The following is a 25,280-nucleotide window of genomic DNA, read 5'->3' as shown; positions in this document are numbered from 1 at the left end:
CTCATCAAAAAGTAAGAACTATTTATGATGTTAATTCGTTGTTCTGTTGAAAAATGTAAAACTATTATTCGGCCATTAATTTTGGTGCGGTCTCGCTTTAGCGCACGCTGTATGTCGTAGTAACGTTAATTTTAAAAATCTAACACAGCGGTTGCATTAAGAACTAATGTATCTTTCATTTGCTGTCCAACCTGTATTTTTTAGTCAAGTTTATGATTAGTTATTGATTAGATTAGGTGCCTCTCCAAGATGGCGCCGGACAGATTGCTTTAAGTTTGGCTACTATTCACATTGTATAACCACGATTTGTGCCGCTACATATGCACATTTTCGAACAAACCCTATATGTATTGTGTAATATGATGTTACAGGACTGTCATCTGATGAAGTTTATGAAGGTTAGTCAAAAATTATATATCTTTTGCTGGTTTGTTACGATCGCTAACCTTTGCTGCTGGTAAATGGCTTGTGTTTCTGGCTATTGTGGTAAGCTAATATAATGCTATATTGTGTTTTCGCTGTAAAACACTTAAAAAATCGGAAATATTGGCTGGATTCACAAGATGTTTGTCTTTCATTTGCTGTACACCATATATTTTTCCGAAATGTTTTATGATGAGTATTTAGGTATTTGACGTTGGTCTCTGTAATTATTCTGGCTGCTTCGGCGCTATTTCAGATTGCAGCTGCAATGTAAAACTATGATTTATACCTGAAATATGCACATTTTTCTAACAAAACATATGCTATACAATAAATCTTTTTATAGGACTGTCATCTGATGAAGTTGTTTCTTGGTTAGTGACTATTTATATCTTTATTTGGTCGAATTTGTGATAGCTACCTATGCAGGAAACAAATGGTGGGAAAAAAAAGTTGTGTCTTTTGCTATCGTGGTTAGCTAATAGAAATACATATTGTGTCTTCCCTGTAAAACATTTAAAAAATCAGAAATGATGGCTGGATTCACAAGATGTGTATCTTTCATCTGGTGTCTTGGACTTGTGATTTCATGATATTTAGATGCTAGTATTTACTTGTGGCGCTATGCTAGGCTATGCTAGTCAGCTTTTTTACTGATGAGGGTGCTCCCGGATCCGGGATTGTGACCAAGTAGAGGTTAATAGGGGTGATGTATAGCTGAACACACACACATACTGATTGATAAGCCCCCGGTGTTATCAATATTTTTGTGTTAATTAACTGGTTTAGATTGTTTATTACTGATTGTGACTTTTCTCTTTCACATCATATTGATTATTTGGGGCTATCTAACTAGGCCGTAAACAGATGGAAATCTGGCATCTATCATAACCTTGAGGAAATCTATTTAAAGTGACACTAATAACCTATCTTATAAATACCAGAAGGTCAGTGACAATACCATTCTTTAATTGTGTGTTCTCACAAGCAATTCAAAGAATTTTATGCAATCTGATTTCCTGAAAGTGAAAATTGCAGCATTGGACAATAATGTATTAACTTTTATTTAACCAGGAAAAAAACACATTGAGACCTGGGTCTCATTTGCAAATATACCCTGGGAACAATAAAGAAAAGAAAATGATACACAATTTAAAACACAAAATTAAATAAACAGCAAATATTATATACACAAACAATCAAACAAAACAAATACATTTATAAATATGAAAATCCCTTTCTCCTAAACTGACCCAGAGACAACAACATATCAAATGAAACGCTACTTGGAGATTATTCAACATGATAGGGGCCTGATGGGAAAAGGCAGATTTACCAAACTCTGTGGATACACGTGGAGTCTCCAGCATTATCCAAACCTGTGACCTAGTGTTTTATTCCGAGTTTCTATATTTCAACTGTCACGTTCCTGACCTGTTTTCCTTTGTTTTGTATTTATTTTAGTTGGTCAGGGCGTGAGTTGGGTGGGTTGTCTATGGTTGATTTTCTATGTTGGATTTGTGTTCGGCCTGGTATGATTCTCAATCAGAGACAGCTGTCAATCGTTGTCCCTGATTGAGAATCATACTTAGGCAGCCAGGGTTTCACTTGTGTTTTGTGGGTGTTTGTTCCTGTGGAGGTTTGTTGCCACACAGGACGGTTTCGGTTTTGTCACGTTGGTTGTTTTTTGTATTTTGAAGTGTTTTGTTGACTTTCATTAAAAGAATGAACACTAACCACTCTGCGTTTTGGTCCCACCTTCTGTCAGCGAGGACAGCGTAACAGAAACACCCAACACAAGAGGACCAAGCGGAGTGGAGAAGGGCAGCGACAGCAGCAGAGACAGACAGAGGAATGGACATGGGAAGACGTCTTGAACGGCAAGGGTTGCTACACATGGGAGAGATCCTGGCTGGAAAGGATCGCCTCCCATGGGAACAGCTGGAGGCAGCGAGGAGAGCAGAGCAACCGGAGAGAGGAACCGGAGGTATGAGGGTACGCGGCTAGCACGGAAGCCCGAGAGGCTCACCCAAAATTTATTGGGGGATAAAGGGGAGTGTGGCGAAGCCGGGTTGGATACCTGAGCCAACTCCCGGGCTACCGTGGAGTGAGAGGGCGTCGTACTGGTCAGACACGTGTTATGCGGTGGAGCGCACGGTGTCCCCAGTACGCGTGCTTAGCCCAGTGCGGGCTATTCCACCTTGCCGCACTGGTAGGGCTAGGTTGGGCATCGAGCCGGGTGCCATGAAGCGGCCCAACATATCTGGCCTCCAGTACGTCTCCTCGGGCCGGCGTACATGGCACCAGCCTTACAGGTGGTGTCCCCGGTTCGCCTGCATAGCCCAGTGCGGGCTATTCCACCTCGCCGCACTGGCAGGGCTACGGGGACCATTCAACCTGGTAAGGTTGGGAGGCTCGGTGCTCAAGAGCGCGTGTCCTCCTTCACGGTCCGGTATATCCGCCGCACCTTCCCACCCCAGCCCAGTACCACCAGTTCCGGCACCACGCACCAAGCCTCCTGTGCGTCTCCAGAGCCCTGTACGCACTGTTCCTTCTCCCGCACTCGCCTGAGGTGCGTGCCCTCAGCCCGGTACCACCAGTTCCGGTACCACGCACCAGGCCTATAGTGCGCCTGGAGAATCCAGTGTGCCCTGTTCCTGCTCCTCGCACTAGCCTTGAGGTGCGTGCCTCCAGTCGGTACCACCAGTTCCGGCACCAGCACCAGGCCTACTGTGCGCCTCAGCAGGTCAGAGTCGGCCGTCTGCCCAACGCCGCCTGCGATGCTTGCCTGCTCAGCGCTGCCTGAACTGTCTGCCTGCCCAGCGTTGTCTGAACTGTCTGCCTGCCCAGCGCTGCCCGTCTGTTCCGAGCTGCCGGAGCCAGCAGCCAGGATCCGCCAGAGCCACCAGCCAGAATCCGCCAGAGCCTTCCGCCAGCCAGGATCCGCCAGAGCCAGCAGCCAGGATCGCCAGAGCCTCGCCAGCCAGGATCCGCCAGAGCCTTCCGCCAGCCAGGATCCGCCAGAGCCTTCCGCCAGCCAGGATCCCAGAGCCAGCCAGCCAGGATCCGCCAGAGCCAGCCAGCCAGGATCCGCCATAGCCAGCCAGCCAGGATCCGCCAGAGCCAGCCAGCCAGGATCCGCCCCTCAGTCCGGTGTGCCTAGTCCGGTGCTGCCCCTCAGTCCGGTGCTGCCCCTCAGTCAGGTGCTACCCCTCAGTCAGGTGCTACCCCTCAGTCTGTTACTGCCCTTTGGAATGGTGGGATTGACATGGAGGGTGGATATTGGGAGGAGGCCACGGAAGCGGGGGTTGACTATGGTGGGGTGGGGACCACGACCAGCGCCAGAGCCGCCACCGTGGACAGACGCCCACCCAGACCCTCCCCTAGACTTTGTGCTGGTGCGCCCGGAGTTCGCACCTTAAGGGGGGGGTTCTGTCACGTTCCTGACCTGTTTTCCTTTGTTTTGTATTTATTTTAGTTGGTCAGGGCGTGAGTTGGGTGGGTTGTCTATGGTTGATTTTCTATGTTGGGATTTTGTGTTCGGCCTGGTATGATTCTCAATCAGAGACAGCTGTCAATCGTTGTCCCTGATTGAGAATCATACTTAGGCAGCCAGGGTTTCACTTGTGTTTTGTGGGTGTTTGTTCCTGTGGAGGTTTTGGTTGCCACACAGGACGGTTTCGGTTTTGTCACGTTGGTTGTTTTTGTATTTTGAAGTGTTTTGTTGACTRTCATTAAAAGAATGAACACTAACCACTCTGCGTTTTGGTCCCCACCTTCTGTCAGCGAGGACAGCCGTAACATCAACAATGATGTTAAGTAAATTGGTAGTTTATTATGAAAGGCTTTATAACAAAAACAGAATTATGAAGTGACCTGTGTGTTTGTAGCAAGGTCCAAACAACGTAATGATAAAGGGTGCAGTGGTGAGTGTCAAAACTGTCGGACGTTATAAAACGAAGTACGCTGTGATAAATTGTGTCCAAAGGCTTCAAAACACTGGTAGCTGCATTCATGTATATAATATCTCCATAGTCTATAACAGGAATAAATGTAAACTGAATGATCTGTTTTCTACTATTTCATGAAAGGCAAGCCCTATTCCTACAGAAGAAGCCCAACTTTTTTATTTTATTTTTTATTTTATACTATTTTTAAAAGATAGCTTTTCGTCAATCCAGATGCCCAGATATTTATAAGATCAATGGGGGATCTAAACTGAGTATTAATCAATGATTCCAGGATTTTTGCTAGGCAATGAATGAATGATCTTGCAGCTTTACCTTAAAATAACTTGTTTTATGCATCTAGAATTACAGTAATAACAGCGTGAAAACTAATACGGAATTAGTAATTAGTGTTTCCCATCATTATGTGCAAATGTTTTCAGATGCTCAGTGTGGCGCTAGTCTTGTTTGTGTATAATGAGTAGGCATTGTCTACTTCAGTGCAGAAATCACCATCTGTCCTCTGTTGTTAAACAGAGGCAAGACCCCTGATCACAAAGCCAACTTCTCTGCTATCACTTACTCCAAAGCCTCCATACAATGACACATACACACATGAAATATGTCTGAATTTCTGATTTCTGCTCCTAAACCTTTCTAGATCCAATTGCAGTATTGGCCACTGTTCAATTGATGTCCTATTTGATATGCTATAAAGCAAACCATCAACCTCATGTTTTATTAAATGCTAGCAATACATAAACACAGGATCGTATAGAAGTATGGCGACATAAAACTATAATGGAATGGGTTGAGGCATCAAAACGTCTCTCCTCCCACTGCAGACATTGCATGATGCATGATGATGACGATGCCAGGTGATATTTCTCTGCTCCAATTCTAAGCATCCTCTCATGGGGGGGATGCTGAGCGCGCAGGACCGATTTTCCTTGCAGTGCACTATCATAGAGCAATGTGCATGACAGGACAGAACGAGCAGAGCTGAGAGCAGCGCAAAGGGAAAACAGCGAGAGGGGAGTTGTAATAACGCTAATTAAGCATCCAATCTCTGTATTCGTAATATTTGAATCATGGATGTATAATTCCTCTATTTTCGCTAAACATCGTATCTTGCACCATTCAACAACTCGGACATTTTGTTCCTCATTTTGTTCCTTTAACAGAACATTGGTGCCCATCAAGAGCCTAGACAGAGAGTGCCATTGTATCGCGCGCAGGAACTGAGCTAAAGCCGACATCATGGCGTGGCCCTGCATCACCAGGGCGTGCTGCATGGCCCGCTTCTGGAACCAGCTGGACAAGGGGGACATTTCGGTGCCATTGGTTTTCACCAGATACGACGTCTCGGAGATGCAGCATCTTCAACTGCAGCACCAACAAAAACAGCCGCATCACCAGGCACAGGCAAGCGCGGTCGCCATAGAAACTCAACCCGCTCACGAGGACAAGGCGGTGGCGGCTTGTGAGCACCTCGCAACGGGAACCGCTGTGTCTGAGGAGCGCGCATGTGGTTCTGTAATGCGCCAAGACTTTAAGCACTGGAAAGTGCGCCCTGAGCCAAGCTGTAAACCTAAGAATGAATATCATACTCCCGAGACCCCTTTTAACAACAAGACACAATATCAGAAGGATTTCAAGCCATGGCCCATTCAGAAAAGGGACGACCATCCTTGGATTGCCAGGCCCAATCCCTCCATCTCCACCGGCGGTGACTGTGTCCAGGATAGGTCCAAACACTACCATGCACACGCGGAAGTTGACAGTGGGGTGGAGAAAAGCGAAATTGCTGACAAAGTGCAAGAGAAAGAAATTCTGGGAGGGAGTAAAAATAACCAAACTGCAGAGGAGGATGGTGAAAAGAAAGTTAGCATCAAAGTGGAGCGAGAAGACGCGGCAGGGGCCAGAGGCAGGGCGGCGTTAGATGCGCTAAACAGGCAGTTAAAACAGGAAGTTACAATTGGCAGCTCATACAAGTAAGTTGTAAATTCTATTGACAGATGAAACACAGAACCACACATTGTATCATGCAGTGGTGGAAAAAGTACCCAATTGTCATACTTGAGTAAAAGTAAAGATACCTTAATATAAAATGACTCAAGTAAAAGTGAAAGTCACCCAGTAAAATACTACTTGAGTAAAAGTGTAAAAGTATTTGGTTTTAAATATACTTAATTATTAAAAGTAAATGTTATTGCTAAAATATACTTAGTATCAAAGTAAAAGTATAAATCATTTCACATTCCTTATTTTAAGCAAACCAGGCACAATGACATTTTTTGTTTTTTACTGCCAGCCAGGGGCACACTCCAAAGACATAATTTACAAACAAAGCATTTGTGTTTAGTGAGTCCGCCAGATCAGGGGCAGTAGGGATGACCAAGGCAGTAGGGATGACCAAGACATTATGGATGACCAGGGATGTTCTCTTGATAAGCTTGTGAATTGGACAATTTTCCTGTCCTGCTAAGCATTCGAAATGTAACGTGTACTTTTGTGTGTCAGGGAAAATGTACGGTGTAAAAAGTATATTATTTTCTTTAGGAATGTAGTGGAGTACAAGTAAAAGTTGTCAAAAAATGTAAATAGTGAAGTACAGATACCCCCAAAAACTACTTAAGTAGTACTTTAAAGTATTTTTACTTAAGTACTTTACACCACTGGTATCATGTACACACTTAGTGAGATCAGCTTTAAGATGATGAGGCAATAGGGCCCACTCTCAATGTTCAAAGTACACCAGAGAGCATAATTTAGCCACAGAGTATGTTTTATCACAAGCACATACAAGTAGGCCTAACTGCCAAAATAAAGAAAACACCAACATAAAGTGTCTTAAAGGGTGTTGGGCCACCAAGCTGCCAGAACAGCTTCAATGTGCCTTGTCATAGATTCTACAAGTGGACCTAAACAATGCCAGGAAAATTTACCCCACACCAAAACATATCATTTGTATCCCTCATTTACTCAAGTGTTGTCTTAATTTTGTCAGTTACCGGTATTCCTATGTGCACCAAATGTGTTGTGGCCATAGACATAATCCATAGAAGGGTTTTGGAACCTCTTACCGTCAATTTGACTGTTAATGGGTACACTAGTGATGGCTGCCAGTCCTGACTTGAATGGGAACTATGGATTATTTTACTTTAGTTGGTTGCGGCTGTCAGTTTGCCTTTTGCAAATTTCTAAATACAATTGTGAATTAAAACATATAGTTTGGAAAGCAAATGCCTACTGCTGAAAACAGAAGACTAATCTCTCTGTAGAATAGAGAAATACATTCTCAACAACTCCCAATTTTGAATGAACTGCAGCAGCACTGTTTTACAAAGCTTATCTTGAGATTATCAACGACGAGCACATCGGCCATCACCGGTGAGTAGCCTATGGCTTCATCTTCATCATTTGGTGAGTCAGTGTGTCACTGGAAAGTGTATTTATTGTAGTAGCCTACTGTAGCCTATAATATATATATCAGTACCAGTCAAAAGTTTGGACACATCTACTCATTCAAGGGTTTTTCTTTATTTTTACAATTGTCTACATTGTAGAATAATAGTGAAGACATCACAACTGTGAAATAACACATGGAATCATGTAAGAACCAAAAATGTGTGTAATTTTTAACCGTTTTCCAGAACTTCTTGGGGTTAGACCCACAGAGAGAGAACTGCTCCTTAAAGTAACTAACTTTGGCCTTTCGGATAGGCTGAGTGCACTTATTTCTCATTTGCCTGAACAAGAGCCGTGTGCCGAGTCTTTCGCCAAATGCAATTCTTGAGGTGGAGTAACTCTGCAAGATCACGGTCGAACCAGGGGCTGAACCTGTTTTTAATTCTAATTAATTCGAATATCACTGAAAATATCAAAAAGAAGGTCCAAGCGTCTTCGACAGAGGGGATCAAGCTGATTCTATACCAATTTACAGAGGCCATGAAGGAAGGCTTGCTCATTAAAGTTTTTTAGCAATAGTCTATGACAAATCAGGACAGGTTGTTTCACTCAGTAGGCATTAGGAACACAGGCTGTAAAACAGTGATACTAAGGTCATTACAGAAAACACCAGACTGATAACTATCACGATTATTTGTGACGATAACATCGTGGAGAGTAGCCTTTTCTGGGTGTTTGGAGTCAGAATTTGTGGATTGGTGATAATCTGAGAAAGATTTAGGGAGTCCCATTGCTTTAGGATTTGGTCAGGTGGTTTAAGCATGTCCCAGTTTAGGTCACCTAGTAGGACAAATTCAGACTTAGTGTAAAGGGCCAGGAGAGAGCTTAGGGCAGGTAGGGTACAGGCCGGTGATGGAGGACGATAACACCCAGTCAACAACAGTCAACAAAGAGCTATTTGAAAGTTTAATGCTTAAAACCAGCAAATTAAATTGTTTGGGGACAGACTTGGAGGAGACAACTGAGCACTGAAGGTGATCCTTGGTAAAGATTGCCACTCCCCCACCTTTGGAAGATCTGTCTTGCCGAAAAAGGTTATAACCAGACAGGTTAACATCAGTATTCAAAACACTTTTTCTTAAGCTTGTCTCAGTAATGACCAACAGGACTGGATTGAAGCTGTGAACCCACACTTTCAATTGATCCATTTTAGGTAATAAGCTGCTAGTGTTAATGTGCAGAAAACCCAGGCTTTTACMAGAGCAGAAATCAGTGAAACTGTCACGTTCGTCGAAAGGAGCGGACCAAGGCGCAGCGTGCGTAGAGTTCCACATACTATATTACAAAGTGAAACTTCACAAAAACAACAAAGAATAAACGAACGTCCAGTACAGAGCCCGAGGGCTCTCTATGGTCAGGGCGTGACAAGAAACAGATATCAGAGCACAAGTCAGAATTGGGGCTAGTAACTGTAGATGGTCCAGGGTGTACATGCACATTTCCAGATATCATCAACAGCAATACAATCAAGGCTAGACAGAGGACAGGGAGAGCTCTGCAGTGTGGATTTATGACATGTGTGGAAATCCTAAAAACGACACTGCTCAACTGTAGTCTATACCACATAATTAATGTTATTATGGCTTTGTTATAAAATGTTTTTTCTTCAACAGTAAATTTACCACGCACCCGAATTGCATCTTTATGCTTGGAATTGTTTACAAAAAAATGTTTCTTCTTAATCCTGTGAGGAGGTAGTAGGAAGAAGGTAGGTGTATATTGATGAGAGAAGTAAGTAAAATATTCTTGATGTAGGCTATCATTCAGTATCATCAGACATCAAATATATTCTTACCAAGGAATTCTAACCATTGTTTTCTATTCAAAACTTTGAATCYTGTGCCTCAATAAAGTACCATGGATATAATAGCATTGGGCACAGAAATAATGTTACACTTATACATAATGTTCAATGTAAAAATGTGTTCTGAGGTAGGATGAACGTCCCTGTTAAAATAAATCTGTTACTCTGTCCCAGTGTTATGACCTGTGCATGAGTAATAATGGAGACATGCCGTTTACACAGACACGGCTTGGGGCAGAGGCAGTGCAATGTTTTTGGGGGGTTTATTCAGTAGTTATGCTCTGTGAACAAAGATGGTGGGTAGTTTGTTTAGTCATTTGCCACATCCCATTCGAGTTCTTTACGGAGTGAGTGCCACAGATAATTTGAGTGTTTTAATTACACCTTGAGGGTGTTTTGCCTTTGTTGTTTCAGATGCATCAGTACCACTGTTATTGCTTGTCTGTTTTCAGTCCTCTCTGCAACATCACACTGCTGAATTCAGAAAAAGTACAGTCCCATGACTAACAGATCACACTCCATTGTTGTTATGTCCAAGCCTTACTGCAAAACACAGTACCTCTGGTCTGGTAAATAGAAGAAAAAATCACCCAGTGACACGACAAAAAAATTTGTCAGACAGCTGTGAATTATATTACAATACTTCCTTACTGAAGTTACTAACAAAGCAGACACGAGTAACCCTTAGGGCTGAGAATAGACTCTCTGAACATCACCTGACAGGAGGAGGTGGTGTGAGAAGAGAGCAACACGCCTGGCAGCTGGTCACAATGGTGCGGTCCACTGCTGCTGTGCTGTGTTAGTATTGTTCTGCAGCCAGTGGGGACCAGCCCAGGGCAGAGAGAGACCTCCTCAGTCCTCCTTACATGGTATGAAATGGCTGCACTGTGACAAGCAGGCCTGAGATAGAAAGAAGCAGGTCAGCTGTGGGTTCATCTCCAACACACACATACGTGCACACACACACACACACACACACACACACACACACACACACACACACACACACACACACACCACACACACAGCACCACCACAACCACACACACATACACACATACACACACACACACACTGTTGTGGACCTTACTGTTGGGGACCAGGCTGGGTGTCTGAGGAGTGACAGAGAGACATCCCATTCTGACTGTGCTGAAGGTGAACTGCTCAAAGCGGCTTCATTCAGCCTGCTGTCATGTGATGCTAAAGCCTCTGGTCTGTCTCTAATTTGTGTATGACGAAACCTTGTCTCTGAATGCCTGCATGGTTGGAGAGGGAAGTGTTATTCATTAGAATGAAGGATGTGAATGAGATTTGCAGTGTAGTTGGTTCTCCCAATTCAGCCAAGTAACAAATATTTGCTTCAGTTAATGCAAGTATCCTCCTGGACCTATGTACAATATATAAATGAAGCCTATTCAGAAAAACTGTATTTTTATCCAAGCTCTCCTAGAAATACGATATGAAGCTTCTTGACTACAAATTACAGATGGAACCTGACTGGATAGCTGGACCACATCATTATTTGTGTTCAGCCAGTGACTGTCAGGAGATATTTTTTAAGGCCCCGTAAAGTACATAGAACTGCCCTCACGGTACAAAAACAAAAGTACTGAAGCTGAACCAAGAGGTATGCTTAGACTGCAGCAGCCCTTTTAAAATCTAGACAATCTGAAATGATTCTGTGCAGCCTGCATGTCCCAACAATGCACCCCAAAGATGAAAAAATCAAATCAAATGTTATTTGTCGCATGCGCCGAATACAACAGGTGTAGACCTTACCGTGAAATGCTTACTTACAAGCCCTTTAACAACAATGCTGTTCAATAAATAAGGTTAAGAAAATATTTACAAAATAATCTAAAGTAAAAGAATTTGAATCAAAAAGTAACACAAGAAAGTTACATAACAATAGCGAGGGTATATACAGAGGGTACCGGTACCGAGTCAATGTGCGGGGGTATAGGTTAGTCGAGGTCATTTGTAAAGTGACTATGCATAGATAATAAACAGCAAGTAGCAGCAGTGAAAAAACAGAAGCTTTAACAAGAGCAAGGTATTGTGTTTCATTTGAAAACAGCATAACAGTTTGTAAAAGCAGAATATTTCAATGTAAATAATCCGGGTGGCCATTTGATTAATTGTTCAGCAGTCTTATGGCTTGGGGGTAGAAGCTGTTAAGCCTTTTGGTCCTGGACTTGGCGCTCCAGTACAGCGTTCCGTGCAGTAGCAGAGAGAACAGTCTATGACTTGGGTGACTGGAGTCTTTGACAATTTTTTGGACCTTCCTTTGATACTGTCTAGTATATAGATCCTGGATAGCAGGAAGCTTGGCTCCAGTGATGTACTCGACCGTATGCACTACCCTCTGTAGCGCCTCACGGTCAGATGCCGAGCAGTTGCCTTACCAGGCGGTAATGCAACCGGTCAGGATGCTCTCGATGGTGCAGCTGTAGAATTTTTTGAGGATCTGGGACCCATGCCAAATCATTTCAGCCTCCTGAGGGGGAAAATATGTTGTCGTGCCCTCTTCACAACTGTCTTGGTGTGCTTGGACCATGATAGTTCATTGGTGATGTGGACACCAAGGAACTTGAAACTCTCGACCCGCTCTCGACTTCAGCCCCGTCGATGTTAATGGGGGCCTGTTCAGCAATCCTTTTCCTGTGGTCCACGATCAGCTCCTTTGTCTTTCTCACATTAAGGGAGAGGTAGTTGTCCTGGTACCACAATGCCAGATCTCTGACCTCCTCCCTATAGGATGTCTCGTCATTGTCAGTGATCACGTCTACCACTGTCGTCAGCAAACCTAATGATGGTGTTAGAGTCGTGCTTGGCCACGCAGTCTAGGGTGAATAGGGAGTACACGAGGGGACTAAGTACACACCCCTGAGGATTAGCTTGGCGGATGTGTTGTTACCTACCCTTACCACCTGGGGTTGGCCCGTCAGGAAGTCCAGGATCCAGTTGCAGAGGGAGGTGTTTAGTCCCAGGGTCTTTAGCTTAGGGATGAGCTTTGTGGGCACTATGGTGTTGAACGCTGACCTGTAGTCAATGAACAGCATTCTCACACAGGTGTTTCTTTTGTGCAGGTGGGAAAGGGCAGTGTGGAGTGCAATTAAGATTGTGTGGTATGCGAATTGGAGTGGGTCTAGTGTTTCCGGCATGATGGTGTTGATGTCAGCCATAAGCAGAATTTCAAAGCACTTCATAGTTACCAGCGTGAGTGCTACGGGGTGGTAATCATTTAGGCAGATTACCTTTGCTTTCTTGGGCACAGGGACTATGGTGGTCTGTTATAAACATGTTGGTATTACAGACTCAGTCAGGGAGACACTGAAAATGTCAGTGCAGAAACTTGCCAGTCGGTCCGTGCATGCTTTGAGTACACATCCTGGTAATCCGTCTAGCCCCGCGGCTTTGTAAATGTTGACCTGTTTAAAAGACTTGCTCACATTGGCTACGGAGAGTGTGATCAAACAGTAGTCCGGAACAGCTGGTCGCTCATTCATGCTTCAGTGTTGCTTGCGTCAAAGCGAGCATAAAAGGCATTTTGCTCATCTGGTAGGCTAACGTCACTGGGCAGCTCGCAGCTAGGTTTCCCTTTGTAGTCCGTAATAGTTTTCAAACCCTGCCACATCCGACGAGCATCAGAGCCGGTGTAGTAGGATTCAATCTTAGTCCTGTATTGACGCTTTGCCTGTTTGATGTTTCGTCTGAGGGCATATCGCGATTTCTTGAAAGCGGCAGCTCTAGCCATTAGCTCGGTGCGGATGTTGCCTGGAATCCATCGCTTCTGGTTGGGATATGTACGTACGGTCACTGTGGGGACGACATCGTTGATGCACTTATTGATAAAGCCTGTGACGGAGGTGGTATACTCCTTAATGCCTTTGGATGAATCCCGGGAACATATTCCAGTCTGTGCTAACAAAATAGTCCTGTAGCATCCACGTCATCTGACCACTTCCGTATTAAGCGAGTCACTGGTACTTCTTGCTTAGTTTTTGCTTGTAAGCAGGAAACAGGAGGATAGAATTATGGTCAGATTTGCCAAATGGAGGGCGAGGGAGAGCTTTGTATGCGTCTGTGTGTGGAGTAAAGGTGGTCTAGAGTGTTTTTCCTCTGGTTGCACGTGACATGCTGGTAGAAATGAGGTAATACAGATTTAAGTTTGCCTGCATTGAAGTCCCCGGCCATTAGGATCGCCGCTTCTTGATGCACATTTTCTTGTTTGCTTATGGCCTTATACAGCTCTTATTGCCAGCATCGGTTTGTGGTGGTAAATAGACGCCTTTGAATAATATAGATGGGAACTCTCTTGGTAGATAGTGTGGTCTACAGCTTATTATGAGGTATTACCTCAGGCAAGCAATACCTCAAGACTTCTTTAATATTAGACATTAGACACAAATTTGAACAAGGCACCTCCTCCCCATTTTTCTCAGTCTTTTCTTCACGCTGTTGACAAGGATTTGGGCCTTGTCTCGACAAGGCAGTATATCCTTCGCGTCAGACTCATTAAATAAAAAATCTTTGTCCAGTTTGAGGTGAGTAATTGCTGTTCGGATGTCCAGAAGCTCTTTTGGGTCATAAGAGACGGTAGCAGCAACATTATGTACAAAAAGAGTTACAAAGAAGGTGAAAAAACAAACAAAATACCACAGTTGGTTAATAGCCCTTAAAACGGCAGCCATCCGTTCCGGCTAGATTCACAGCTTCTTTATCAATCGAATAGGAAAACATGAAGTAGCATTTATGATGAATGCCTTGGTTTTATGTCCGGTATCAGTCATTCCTGATTTCTCACCTTTTTCTTTTGATTTCATAATAACGCGTGTGCGGACTGTGACAGATGTGATCAAGGACCTCTCTTTGTCTCCATCAAAGCCTAGCTTCCACCACCATTGTGTAGACTTCAATGACTTGTATTAGCTGTGTGAGGTGGAGCCCTGCATGGGCATGAATTTTAAGCCCAAGGCCTTGCCATTTCTGCGACATTGCAGGCCCTACCCTACCCACCCGATTGCTTCTGCCAAATTTAAAGCCTGGCCGTGCCCGAAACCCAAAATCATAAATAACTTCCTGTATTAGTAAATCCACTAGCTCCTCCTTTCTGTCTGTCACTCGCTCCCTGCACACAGACAGCTCGCTCTGCATGCACTCGGTGAGTATCCATAACAACAGCTCTGCTTGGCTCGGGCTGCTCTGCTCAATGACTAGACATAAGAGTTGTTACCTACTTTTCGTCACTCTTAACTCCGACAAAATTGAAGGAACATTATTATTTTTTCATTATTATGATTATTTAAATGTTTTACCCTTTTTTCGRGATATCCAATTGGTAGTTAGTCTTGTCCCATCGCTGAAACTCCCGTACGGACTCAGGAGAGGCGAAGGTCGAGAACCATGCATCCTCCGAAACACGACCTTGCCAAGCCGCACGGCTTCTTGACACACTGCTCACTTAACCCGTAAGCCAGCCGCACCAATGTGTCAGAGGAAACACAGTACAACTGGCGATCGTGTTAGCGTGCATGCACCCGGCCCGAAACAGGAGTCGTTAGAGCGCGATGGGACAAGGACGTACCGGCCGGCCAAACCCTCCCCTGCGACACAGCCCGGGATGGATCCTGTGTCTGTAGTGCCGCCTCAAGCACTGCGGTGCAGTGCCTTAGACCGCTGCTCCACTCGGGAGGCCGCATTATTTTGTTATATTTGACGAAGTTGAAACACTTCCGAAACCATGTTATGATCTTAGTCAGATATGACAGTACTGTGCAGCAGAGCACAAGCAAATGGCTCTGCTTCAAAATGTTAGTGATCAATTTAGTGATACCCGAGTCCTACCCGTACCCTAGTTATTGATGTATCGTCGGGTTCATGTTGGGTAGCAGAGCTCTATCCCTGAGCTCTATTCTCTGACTAGGGAACCTGCTGCCCCTTCAGGCAGAGCAGGGGTTAAGATCCCTCAGCTCAGCTGCCTCCCGACTTTGTGCCATGTTTACGCTTTGAATGTCACTTTTACATGAGAATAACATGAGAATACCCCTAGGGTCAGGCCTCACCTGCTGTTATTAGGCATTGTTTACTCCACATTATCATCCCCACCGACTACCAGCCGTTTCTTGATGGTGAAATCAGACCAAGGTGATGAACACAATGAGCCACAGCTCTTCTTTTCATCTCATTAAATAGGCTTCTTTTCCATTGTTGAAATCTAATTAGAAAACAGTTTCAGTTTCAGTTTGAGACAATGATTTGTTCTTCCTCTATTGCATAATGTGTAATAACCTCATAGCATGTGGATGATGAATAAGGAGCATGTTGCACTGCTTTAAGAAAGAGAGGTAGTTGAGTTTTGTTTACTTCAGCCCAGAGGGGGAGAGGGAGCGCATTATTTGTTTTTTCAGATCGTCTCAGGTTCCATCACAGCACATTTCCATGCCAGCAGAGTGTGGAATCTGGTCTTTGCTGCTAAATCCAACATTGATTAATGTATTTCAGTCATTTATTTATACTGGAACTTCATTTTCTTTAATGCCATTGACTCATTTGATACCCACATTTCTCTCATCATGGTTAAATGGACAGCTGTCTAGTCATTCACTGGCCATAGGGACCTCTGCTCTGCACAGGGTGTTCACAAATCATTGCAAATGAGAGTGCCTCGTTTTATCCTAAGTTCACCCCTGCCCTGAATGCAGAATTAATGTTGCACTGGACTGTTGGTGTGCCATCCACACGAGCAGAGCAGAAGTTGTGGCTGAAATATTGTAAAGAGGCCAACAGATTTTGGTGGATTTAAAAGTGTAAAGCCTGGTGTTTCTATCGACAGGCAGGCAGTGCGTGTTGAATCACTGAATCTAACCACACGGGCTCTGACTGAGGAGAGATAAAGAGAGGGATGGATGGAGAGAGAGCGGGAGGGCAGGACATGCTGCTCAGCCTCCCTTCAGATGCAGGCCGGTTAGGATCAGCAGTGTGGCATTACAGCATAGTCTGAAAAGAGGATTGTTGAATTGAAGTGTTAAACATACATTTTAGGATTATGGTGCTTAATTGTTCTTCAGTATTCAGTTAGTGTGTCTATGCACAACATAATGTACTATATAAAGCCAAAACATTTGTTTCGTCATTACGCCGCTCTTTCTCATGTCACACAAAATGTTAACTCAATAGTGATTTATTTTGTGTCAAATTCTTGTGTGAACCATGACGAGCATGGCGCTTGCAAAGCCAGGATTGTGTGTTCTGATTCACGGAGCTACCCAGACGTAAAATGTATGCACGCGTGACTGTTAGTTGCTTGATAAAAGTGTCTGCTAAATGACATATATTGTTTGAAATACTTGACGCATCAAACTTTATTAAAGGTGTGGATATACCCAAGGTTTAGCCATGCATCAGAAGGTACAATACCCTCTGTGGGGATTTCACTGAGTTGCACTATGTCACACTGTAGCCAATAGCCATCTGACTGCATGGGCTGTCTTGAAAGGCTACAGATTCATCTACAGCTACCATAACAGCCAGAGGCAAGCTCATCCCTGAGGGAGGAGAGAGTATTGATCAGGACCCATAGGCGTTGGCTACATGTCATGGCTGACTGACACAGAAAGAAAAGCAAGGTACTGTTAAGCCTTCCGCATGCTTCGGTGTGGCTGGCGCCTAGCCAAACTCTGCTATGTCAACCGAACAAGTGTGCTCCCATATGCTCTTAATAAGCAGCAATAGTGCTGTTTGTCCATTTTGAGACGCCATAGCCAGTATACACTTCCTCAAAATAGTCAGAATTCATCTAAGATAAAATTAATGACAGATTTATTGAGGTAACATTTTCGCAGTGCAATTTTACATCTAACTAATATGTTTGGTGCAGTATTTCTCAAGTGAAAAAATGTGCATGCAAAGGATTTGTCTCTCATTGAATGACATTAATTAAAGAATCCCTACCTTTGACCAATCTACTGAACTTTGGCTTGCCTCAAGAAACCCTTTTGTGTGCACGAGCAGCTGAAAAAAACCTTGCTGAAGACCAAAATGAACAAAAACGTCACAAAATGTAATCATAATATAGTCCTATGCATGAACTGTTCCGAACTGTTTCGGATGGGAAGCATGCGGACTGATTTACTGTACACTGGGATTGATTGATTCACCTTACTATGAATCAAATGTGAGAGAACGTCCTCTGTTATGCATTGTGTATGCTATCAAATTAACATTGATTCTGCCTGGTAGTAAATCGTGCAATCATTTCAGATGTGTATGGTTTCTTATTTGAAACTCTGGGACAGTTGGATGGGCTTCAGATTAGAAATTCTGTGCTGAGCTCTTTTACTGTCAAAGTGGGATGTTTGTATCTTTTTATTTTGGGGATTTGTGTGTATTGTTAGGTATTACTACACTGTTGGAGCTGGGAACATAAGCAATTAGTTGCACCTGCGATAACATCTGCAAAATATGGGTAAGCAACCAATAGAATTTGATTTGATATAGGAAGGTACACTTACAGTCAAATAGACTGACTGTCCAGTCAAACTGATGATAATGATTTTTAATATAAAACACTGTATGAAACACAGTCCAATGTAAATGCTGCAATCAATTGGATTTCTTCCATTTTCTCTCATGAATGGATGTAGCCAAACTGACATGACATGTTTAAGGAGAGTGCACGATTTTACTTGGGAATACATTTGTTTAGAGTTAGACTAGCCATAAAGCTATAAGTGTCGTGTTGATGGCCTTTTTTTCCTGTTCTCTGCCCTTTCTTAGTCTCTAAGAGAGGAGTGCCAGAATGTTCCCTCTCTGCCGGACTGTTGCCTGGCCGTGCCATGTTAGAAAAGAGTGGGTGTGTGTATCTCAGCAGTGTTGTCCCCCCCCCCCCCCCACACACACACACATACACCCTTGTCAGTGCCAGTGTCATATCGTCATAGTGAAAGAGCTTTTCACAAGACATCCCATCTCTCCCCGCAGGGTCAGCTCCAAGAAGCAGGAAGAACAATTAGCCAGTCTGTTAGCTTGGCAACACCTGCTTTTCTACATGGCCACACAGTAAGAAATAAATATGTTAGCTTGACCTCATCAAAATAACAGTTGTTTTTGGGAGGGAAGTTTCATTTGCAGTAACATAATAGAGGGAGTAAAGGGAAATTAGATGTTTCAGTTGTTAGAGTTAGAAGTGTGTGTAACAGTGTGCAGGAATTTTCAAGAAATGTACCTAATCCTGTCATACGTAAAACATTTTGATACTTGTCTTTGTCAAAGACCTGTTTTGAAGAAATATACACTGATCAGCTGGAAGGAGAGTAGGTACCAAGCACACACTGACCTGAAAGACACTAGCTTGATTGTTACAAGTCATATGAGCATGACGTTGTCCAGCTAGTTATGTACAGTATCGACTTGTGTTTGACTCTCTCTCTCTCTCCTCTCTCCTCTCTCCTCTCTCTCTCTCTCTCTCTCTCTCTCTCTCTTCTCTCCTCTCTCTCTCTCTCTCCTCTCTGTATAGACTTGTGTTTGACTCTCTCTCTCTCTCTCTCTCTCTCCTCTCTCTCTCTCTCCTCTCTCTCCTCTCTCTCTCTCTCCTCTCCTCCTCTCTCTCTCTCTCTCTCTCTCTCTCTCTCTCTCTCTCTCTCTCTCTCTCTCTCTTCTCTCCCTCTCTCTCTCTCTCTGCCAGTCCTACCGCTACCCTCCGTCACTAGTGCCCTGTTGCGGATAGTACTCTGCCCTTGGCCTTGGACATTGTGTAATCTGCTTTGTACTTATTTTAACCACCACTCTACTCACCATGTCACATCATAAAGATCATGGGCAGTTTACTTCATGAGAAAATCAAATGTTGTGGGTCAATTTAAATCAAATCAAATGTTATTTGTCACGTGCCAAATACAACAAGTGTAGACTTAACCGTGAAATGCTTACTTACGAGTAAGTAAGAAAATTAGCAAAAAGAAAATGGTAACACAATAGATATCAATAACGAGGCTATACAAGGAGTACCGGTACAGAGTTAATARGCAGTGGTACGAGGTAATGCTTTATCATTATGGGGCATTGTGTGTAGATTGATGAGGGAAAAATATATTTATTAAATTTTWGAATAAGGCTGTAACATATCAAAATGTGGAAAAAGTCAAGGCGTCTGAATACTTTCCGAATGCACTGTAGGTGTTTCTCTTATCCAGCTGGGAGAGGGCAGTGTGGAGTACAATAGAGATAGTGTGGATCATCTGTGGATCTGTTGGGGCGGTATACGAATTGGATTGGGTCCATGTGTTGATGTATAGTTGCAGTGTGGTAATACATAATACATTAGATATTTTCTAAATGCCACCCGATAAGATATTATTATTTAATGGCAATAAAGGTTCAATTAAATGTATGAACAATTTGGATATCAAAAATGTTTTCTGAAGTGTGTTCCGCTAGTCTACATCAATAAGATTGGGGGCTCACAGAGATAGCTGTCACGACTTCTACCGAAGTCGGCTTCCGTTCGGCGGTCGACGTCACCGGCTTTCCAGCCGTCGCCGCTCCATTTTTCATTTATCCATTTGTATTGTCTTGTTCCCTGCACACCTGGTTTTCATTCCCCAATCACACTACATGTATTTATTCCTCTGTTCCCCCTCATGTCTTTGTGTGTGATTGTTTCGTGTTACGTGTCATTTTTGACGCGCTATTTCTGGTGTGCGTTTTTTGCGTGATATATTATTCACGAGGTATATTTATTTGTTTGTACTTTATTATTGTGACTTTTTGCGCGTTTTTTGCACTTTGGCATATTGGATGGAGGTTTCGACAGCAATGGCATTTGGTTTGCACCGTTTTCATACTCATCAAACCACTCAGTGACCACTCATGCCCTGTGGATGGGGGCATTGTCATCCTATGGGGGCATAGCCATGGTAGCCAAAATAATGGCCTGTCCAGCATTTTTATACAGTACATGACCCTAAGCATGATTGGATGTTAATTGCTTAATTAACTCAGGAATCACACCTGTGTGGAACCACCTGCTTTCAATATACTTTGTATCCCTCATTTACTCAAGTGTTTCCATTATTTTGGCAGTTACCTGTAGATGATCTACAGATGGTCATACTATCAACAAATGATATGTTGATAAGAAACTGCTTGCTAAGGTTAAGGTTAGGGTTATGTGTAGAATATGGGTTAGGGTAAGGGTTAAGGTGAGCATAAGGGCTAGGATTAGGGTTAAGTTTAGGGTTAGGGTTAGTGGATAGTTAGTTGAAATGTTGTTGACAGTTATTGAACATCTACTGAACATCTACAAACCATCTACTTGGGACTATCCAAATAAAGTGTTACCAACTCTTCTATTTTATTCAAATGAAGGCCACATTTGTACCACACATAGGACAGTGTATTACTTAATGGATGGCAGTTAGTTAAGCCTTCTCGTCATCAATCCATGGCCATGCTACAGTAGCTGCCTTGGTTTCCATGGGTTGAGCTGTAGTGTGATTGATATCATGTCTTTTTATGTGATCTTCAGCAGCAGCCTAATTGTTATAATGGACCTGTAGTACTTGAGCCTGCTTGGGCTGCCTGGCCTGTCTGGGCTGCCTTCTACATCCAGACTAGTAATAGTGTTAGCTAGTAATAGTGTTAGCTAGTAATAGTGTTATCTAGTAATAGTGTTAGCTAGTAATAGTGTTAGCTAGTAATAGTGTTACCTAATCAATATACACTCCCTCCCTCCTTCCCTTCACTGCTGTAGTGCACAGTGGGAACATTGAGTTTTTCACTGTGATATTTTTCTCTGTGTCGGTTCTATGCTGTGTTTTTCAGTGTCGCTATAAGGGAAGGCGTGTGCATTGTGCTGTTGTGGGGGGAGGGGTTGGGGGTTGGGGTCTGCTGCTGCACAGAGTGGGGTCACTGGGGAGCCTTGACAGGTAGTTTTTTCTTGTCAAGGGACCAGGGAGGGAGTCCTCTGTTTTAATTTGGTGTTTGCCACCTTAGTTGCATGAACAGTGGAATTTGGTTAGATAGTACGAAGGAGCAGTGGGAAAGGAATATCGAAGTTATGGATAATTAATGAATGAATATGTTTCCACCTGACCTCCCAATATTAGTGTTAATATGCCATGTCCCAGCCTCCAGCTGCTCATCAGTGAAAAGGCCATCATGTAGTCATTTCTGGAAATTAGGTCCGCTTTTATGAGTTCAAAATCCATTGCAACTCTTGAAATCAACTTGATCTATGAAAGGTCGTTCAATTAAAAACTCAAATGATTAGCAACATGTTCGTTCATAGACCTGCTAAAAAAGAGTTGATAGTGAACAGATCTCAATTTGATGATAATCTGGAGGTTGGCTCGTCCTGTACAGAACCCTCTCTATGAGACTGGAGGTCAAGCTGACCTTCTGAAGAACTGCTGTGTCAGGACTATACTAAATACCTGAGCCGCTAGCTGCCTGGTGCAGTCACTGCTCCCATACACCCACCTATTCACCCATACTATGGGAGAGACCCAGTCATTCCACTAAATATATTTCTATATCCAAACAGTAGGCTACTTTGAGTACCACTGCCTGCTCTATGTCAATGTACTTATTGGTATGTGACTGCTTCATTGTTCATGAGTATTTAAATGCCTACATGCTGCAACACAAATTGCCCTTTGGGACAATACAGATCTAGTCTTCTTTACTGTCCCTAAATAGATTGTAGGTGAAATGTGAAGAGAGCTTTTTTCATCACACTACTGTATCCCAGTTTCTTCCGTGACTGTATTTGATACTGATTCTTCTCGTAGGACTGAGTTCAAGGCCCAKAGGGATGTGAAGCCAGTGAAACTGATCCAAGCCAAGTCCCAGTTCCTTCCCCCTGATGAGAAGACCAGCCTGGAGACCAGCTATAGCGCCACCTACAGGGGAGAGCAGGCCAAGCAGCAGCCCAATGACAACAAGGCTGTGGACAGGAGGAGGATACGCAGCCTGTACAATGAGCCCTACAAAGGGCTACAAGAGACCAAGGTGAGAATGTTTAAGCTCCTTTAAACCATGCAGCCCATGTCCTATTGACTACAACAATGGTACAGCCATAATGCAGCCCTAGTAAAAAAAAATCTGATAGGATTCCCAAAAACAAATTCCAATAGAAATTGCAATCAGACTTTGGAACCTATCCTATATGATTTTATCCCATATTGTGATGGTGTGATGAAGAGGTTGAGAACCTCAGGATTTTTTCAGTGGTGTGAATAGGCAAAAATATGGAGATTGTGCTCCAGAGACAGGGGAGAGATGATGTTCCTCAGTTTACTGGTCTTTAATCTTGATTGCAGGTAAACATAAATGTTCAGGTTTCTGTTCCATATTTAGCTGTGAGATTTACATTTTAGCAGACGTTCTTATCCAGAGTAACTTACAGGATCAATTAGGGTTAAGTGCCTTGCTCAAAGGCACACCGACAAAAACCAATTCTCCTCACCTAGTCGTCTCAGGGATTCAAGCCAGCGACCTTTCGGTTACTGCCGCCCAAATTTTCCAATAAAGCTGTATTTATGTAATTGTAGTGTCCATACAATGTGATCTGAAATAACAATAAATAGAATAATATCAATATTATGGCTTGACAGGTTATAATAAGTAGGCAGGGCGAATTAACTGCACAGTCACTATGGGAGCTCTTTCCAGAGCAGGCCTGTTAAATTGTGCAGAAGAGCATTTTTTTACTCTGTATATTGTTAAGCTAGTGAGAAATTGAAATGTTGATTTATTTTTATATCCTCAATTATTTTATATTGCGCTAATTTCCTGTACGTACAGATTTCTCTCCTAATCAATATGAGTGATCAATTGCCACTTGTCAAAAGTTTATAAGTAATACGATCCCTATTATGGTACATGCATGTGTAGGTAGTGCATTTTATGTTTAGCTTTTCAATATATCACAAACTGTTTATTAGTTATTGATTTGGACACTTCAAAACAGTGTTTTGACATTGGGCTATTTATCAAAAGTTATTGTCAATGGGAAGCAGCAACAGCATCATTTTCAATGTATGTTTTAGGAATATAAATGGAACTTTCAAAATCAATTTTCAATAGTATACAGTATGTAATGACCTGGCTAGATCAAAAAGGAACAATTGTCCAGACAAAGAAATGAGTTTACGAATTCACGGTTTATTCCCAACTCTGCACAGGCTACTGTTTGGCCGTAGCCCACGCCAAATAAATGAAAGATACCTGTATAAAACAACCGTGACCTTCTCTTGTGAAGACCAGAGGTAAGAGAGGGAACAATGGCTAAACATGGTCTTAAACATGCAATGCTCCACCCCCCTGCCAACCCCCGTCACTCCACCAACCAGAACATTCCAAGCATTCCCGTGATTGGCATGTCAGACCCCGCGAACACTGGTACTGGTAAGTACAACACAACCAACTAACAGCATAACACATAACACACAGCTGTCTTTGCGGGTCGCTACACAGCCCCCCCACCACAAAGTCCCTCGTCCCCGACGGAACAAACAAAGTCTCTGAAGCGACCCGGAGGTCTCCTTTGCCTGCGTGGCCGTGATGGTTGCAGAGTGTTTAGATATGAAACAGGGGGCTCATTCCGTGGCAGGGGGCTGCCCCTCTGGGGCCCAGGGGATGAAGGCAGGGACATGGGGGACAAGGATGAGGGAATGAGGGAATACAGTCCGTGGCTCCGGGGAACCACGCAGTGACACAGGGTTGGAGACTGGGGGAGTGGGCTGTCTGGAGCCTTGTCTGCGGAGCCGGGGGGGGGGAGGCTGGTGAATGTCATTGCCAGAGAGGAGAATTGTGGGGGTCCCTGGGGTTTGGGGAGAAGAGGCCCCTCTGTGTGGGGCTAACTTGTCCCATAACAAAAAAAATTGCTGTACCAGGCAAACAACCTCCCCTACCCTCTGCAGGGCTCCACCCAGTACCTGTCCAACTTGGGGCATCTGCCTTTTTTCCTTAGGGGGCTGTAGACCCAGACCAGCTCCCCAGCCACAAAGTGCCTTCCCCGGGTGTGCACGTCATAGTTCCTTTTCTGCCTCACACCTGCATTCACCAGCTGCTCTCTGGCGAAGGTGTGGGCTGTCTCCAGGTGGTCCTGGAGTCTCCGGGCATACTCCAGCCCCGGGGGAACATGAGGGCTATCCAGGGGCAGACCAAACGCCATCTCCACAGGGGTGCGGATCTCTCTCCCCAGCATGAGGAGGGCAGGCGTGCAGGAGGTGGAGTCTTGGACAGCGGAGCGGCATGCCATGAGGACCATAGGCAGATGCTTGTCCCAGCCACGCTGGTGTTTGGCAGAGACGATGGCCAGCTGCTGTCCAAGCATTTTGTTGAAGCGCTCCACAAAGCCATCACTTTGAGGATGGAGAGGAGTAGTGCGGGACTTGTGCATACCCAGCCTCTCACACATGATAGCGAACACACGGGACTCAAAGTTTCTGCCTTGGTCGTTGTGGATGGACTCCGCAGCTCCAAACCTGCTGAACATCCCCGCTGTCAGGGAGTCGACAATGGTCGACAATGGTCTCTGCCTCCTGGTCAGGCAGAGCATAGGCCTCAGGCCATTTTGTGAAATAGTCCATGGCCGTGAGCACCCATCGGTTTCCGCTGTCTGTGGTGGG

At 43.9% G+C, this 25,280-nt stretch overlaps 1 protein-coding gene across 4 annotated transcripts in view; it reads left to right on the top strand.

Annotated features, from left to right (window-relative positions):
- The first annotated feature begins 5,297 nt into the window (after positions 1-5,297).
- Positions 5,298-25,280, top strand: part of LOC111950605 (microtubule-associated protein 6 homolog) — a 28,923-nt gene continuing 8,940 nt past the window's right edge. For all 4 annotated transcript variants that reach the window (XM_023968324.1, XM_023968328.2, XM_023968326.1 and 1 more), the window contains exons 1-2: positions 5,298-6,364; positions 22,437-22,656. In XM_023968324.1, the coding sequence (XP_023824092.1) occupies positions 5,631-6,364; positions 22,437-22,656 (954 nt within the window). In that variant the 5' untranslated portion in view covers positions 5,298-5,630. The remainder of the gene's footprint in view (positions 6,365-22,436; positions 22,657-25,280) is intronic.

The sequence above is a fragment of the Salvelinus sp. IW2-2015 genome, linkage group LG23, assembly GCF_002910315.2.
Source record: "Salvelinus sp. IW2-2015 linkage group LG23, ASM291031v2, whole genome shotgun sequence".
Classification (NCBI taxonomy): domain Eukaryota; kingdom Metazoa; phylum Chordata; class Actinopteri; order Salmoniformes; family Salmonidae; genus Salvelinus; species Salvelinus sp. IW2-2015.
This window is presented reverse-complemented; position numbering and strand designations above follow the sequence as displayed.